This window comes from Pterocles gutturalis, unplaced genomic scaffold (genome assembly GCF_000699245.1).
Source record: "Pterocles gutturalis isolate BGI_N339 unplaced genomic scaffold, ASM69924v1 scaffold32202, whole genome shotgun sequence".
NCBI lineage: Eukaryota > Metazoa > Chordata > Aves > Pterocliformes > Pteroclidae > Pterocles > Pterocles gutturalis.
Genome location: NW_010113806.1, coordinates 1 through 3,910, shown reverse-complemented (window position 1 = coordinate 3,910; position 3,910 = coordinate 1). Strand labels below are relative to the sequence as shown.

The 3,910-nt window shown below is 36.5% G+C and overlaps 1 protein-coding gene across 1 annotated transcript in view; it reads left to right on the top strand.

Moving 5' to 3' along the window:
* Window positions 1-3,636, top strand: part of LOC104462631 (protein MON2 homolog) — a gene marked incomplete at both ends in the record, with an annotated part of 14,299 nt that extends 10,663 nt beyond the window's left edge. Inside the window, 2 exons of the mRNA XM_010074639.1 lie at window positions 189-364; window positions 3,474-3,636. Of these exons, the coding sequence (XP_010072941.1) occupies window positions 189-364; window positions 3,474-3,636 (339 nt within the window). The remainder of the gene's footprint in view (window positions 1-188; window positions 365-3,473) is intronic.
* Window positions 3,637-3,910: the final 274 nt, after the last annotated feature.

Genomic DNA, 3,910 nt, shown 5'->3' with positions numbered 1-3,910 from the left:
TGAGTTCCTTTATAAACTGTTCTTGGCAAGGTCAATCTGACACTGAATTTGGGCATTTAATGTATGAGTTACTGAATTCATTTAATGGATCTTCAATTAGTACTGTATGTTTTCACTTATTATACATAAAAATATTAAATATCAGTTAAATTTCAGCATCCTTAATATGCTTTATTGTTTACTTTTAGAGACTGCAGTTGCTTTTATTGACTCCACTAAAGGAACTGTCAAACATTAGTCATCCCGATATCAGGATCAAGCAGTTGGAGTGTGTGCTACAGATTTTGCAAAGTCAGGGTGACAGCTTAGGACCTGGTTGGCCATTGGTGCTTGGAGTCATGGGAGCAATCCGAAGTGATCAGGGGTAAGTGATGGAAATAAAATTTTAAAATCAGGTAAGATAAGAACAGTAGAGAGAATTCAGCTTTTATTTTCTTACTTTAGTAGCCACTTTGATAATAGCCATAATTTTGTGAAAAATTTTACTCAAGAAAAATACAGTTTTAAATTTTTCTTCTAGCACATTTTTATTTTACTGAATTTATGTTTAAGAAGACTAGAGTATGGTTCTACTCTACCCTCTCCTGTGGTCAGCATGCAGTATACACTGAGAAGTAGTCTTTGTGCCAATTCATTTGATCTTAGCCATCTGCTGGACACATCTCTGATGCTTGCAGATAATTCTGTGTGACTTAGCGGTTGCTCACAGTTCCTCTGTTGTTTCTTTTTCTTCTTAAATCTTTGGATAGTTTCTAGTGTGTGTGTCATCTTCTGAACATTCTCTCTTTTTGTTGAAGCCTTCCTCCCTAAATGGCCACTGGTAGCACAAGGATGGAAGATTATTTACTTGCTGTGGGCGAATCCATTGACTGACTAACACAGCTGACTCTGTTGCCAACAGAGAGGGAATGTTACTGGACTGGTCCTCTAGACTACAAGGGAAAGTGAGAGGTGAAGTTGCAAGGAGTTTTTGTGAAATGAACATCTGACCCTAGAACTGTAAGCACCAAGAACTGTACCCACACACTTAGACCATATTATTCCTCCTTTGGTGCTAGGTCAAGACTAGCACCAGGATAGGTCATCAAATAACTCTGGTGTCAGAAGGATTAATCTTGGCCTATCTCTCCTTTTGCCCTACCTTAGCTTCTGTCTTCTGGCCATGTGAAGACCTCCTAAAGCCCCTTCACATGCTTGAAGGATTTTGCTCTTGTACCAGTATTGCTTGCTTTGGCAGTAGCACCCACCAAAATCCCCAAGGATGTTGGCATTCTTGGTTGTGAGCATCCTCTTTTTGGTAACCATGCTTCCTTTGGTAATTCCTGTTTCCACACATGGTGCAATGTGTTTTGTGGTTCCTACATGCCTTTTGATTTTCACTGTTGTTGTTGATGGATGAGAACCAACACAGATTCCTTCTCAAGACAGTCTTCAGATCCCTTTTACATCTCAAACCCATACCTCACTGGCAGATATCTCAAGATGTTACTAAGATCTTGAGTTATATCTTAGTCTCCTCCTACAAAGCATATAGAGTAATCTACTTTTCTTCAACTACATAGCACTGTTTGCCCACATCATATCAACTACAGTAGGAAAAAATATTAAGCAAACCTTGTATCATCATCCTTTTAAATATAAACTTATTGACCATGAGACTTTCTTCACAAGTATCTTCCCTCTGGTCAGTGAACATCCTGGATTCCAGGGCAGAAATCCATTTACCTTCCAGGAGAACTTCTTGCCAGGCTGCTATAAATCCAGAAGATGCTATTTTGAGAGCCAGTGATACTTCAGTCACTTCTCGATTGTATGGTACTAGCCTGCCAAACAAAAAGAAGTCTATCTTTGAAGAATTTTTCGATGGGATGCCCCTGTTTGTTTTAAGGATAGATAAAGCCCTATATTATCTTAAATTTTTGAGCTGAGCTTAAGTTTTTTACATTTATATTTACTTTTTGGGTGGCTGCCTGTAACATTAAGGACAATTTCACATTTTGAAGAGATGTATTGCTGTTGCCACTTGCATGAAGGACTTTGAAACCTTCCTCTAAACACGTAATAGTGTGTGACACTAATTGGGACATGAACTGTTTTGAATTTGTTCTAGTGGCCTCACATTTGAAGATTAGAAAGAGAGGTTACTTTCCCCTTAACTCAGCTCTTCGAACTGAGTGGGTTAACTATAGTTTCATTTCCTGCCTCCTTCTCTTCTCTCTTGGAGTCCTTGAAGGTCACGTACCTCTGGAACTTTGTAGTGGAGAGGGAACTGCAGTAGTTTTGGGTACATTTCACTTTATAGAATCCTGTAACGAATATGGGGGAAAGTACTGTGTGAGCATTTCCTACATGAGTGTAGCAATGATAAATCCTTTGACCTTATGTGGTAGGATGGATGTCTCTCTGCAGTATGCATCATATTAGAGAATTATTACTTACACCATTATTGTCCATGTGAAGTTTCTTGTGTGTTCCTCTGACTTCCATATTGTGTTGGCTGTTACGATACGGTGGAAATGGCCCACCTCTGATTTGCATTTTGAATTAATTGAAAAAATTGTTGTTTTATTTAGGATTCTGAGATATGTAACTGACGCATCTATATTCTGAATTTTTTCTGAACGGCACTAAGTTTCTGTATTACAAACTTTTGGAATTAAGAAAAACCCCTGTAGTGAAATTTAAATGCAGCTTCTCTATTTTTTTATTATCTACGTTCCACCACTCCTTTTGATTCCTGCATTTTGTCTCTCACTAAACAAGGTTTTTGTTATAGATGACCTTGCTGCTTCTGAGAGCTCCTTCTCACAAACCTTTTCCATACTACATTTTTGTTTTCCTTGTATTCAGAATTTAATTCTGAAGGTAAAGTATTTATTAAAAATCTTTAATAGCAGATGCCTTGAAAAGATTTTGTTTAACATAATATAGTATTGAAGCAAGTAAGATTACATTAGCATGCATCTTTCCTAATAAATAAAAATACATTTTGTCCACCTGTTTGGCATACTTCAAGTAATTTGTAACTGCTAATACAAGAAATTGTTCAGAACGGCTTACTCTTTGGAAGCTTATCATGCTTAAGTTTAAGCTTTGTTTTGTCCATTGTGGCTTTTTTTGGAACACTTTATCTGACACATTTGAACTAACAAGTCCTAAAACTCTAGAACAGAGAGGTGGACTTTACTATATAAAACTAGCTGAGGACCGCTGGAGACACCTCACTAGATAGTTAGCATGGACTAAAATACTTCATCAGAATTTGAAGCTTCAACTTAATGTTGTATCTCCAAAAACTCTGCCATTGAAACATTTAAAATGTTGCAAGTTCGTCTCAAAAACATTAAATGATTTTTTTCTTTTTTTTTATAATGCTCTTTCTTGAGGTATTGTATTCAAAATATTCTTGTGTTCTTGAAGAAATTTTAAATGAGTGTATGTGTGTGTGTTTTGTTTTTGCTTTGTTTTTTAAGAGAGTCCTTAATACGGACTGCATTCCAGTGTCTTCAGTTGGTTGTGACAGACTTTCTTCCAACAATGCCATGTACTTGTCTACAGATAGTTGTTGAAGTTGCAGGAAGCTTTGGACTGCACAATCAAGAGCTAAATATTAGCTTAACTTCAATTGGTTTGTTGGTGAGTTTTATATTAACCTACAGTGATGCTGCTTCTAGCTTTCATTTTATTTTCTTCTTTTTTTTTTAAAATAAAAATATATCTGTAGTCAATTCTAAAAATGAATGCCAAAACCTTTTTTTTGAGTGAACTCCCATTCTGTCATTTGGAAGTGTGTAAATTGAGTGAGCACAGTTTATCTCTAATCCGCATGACTCTAGGGTTAGGTAAAGAAATAGTATTGTGTTGTAAACATGTTCATCAGGATCACAGAATGTTAGAGATTGGAAAGGAC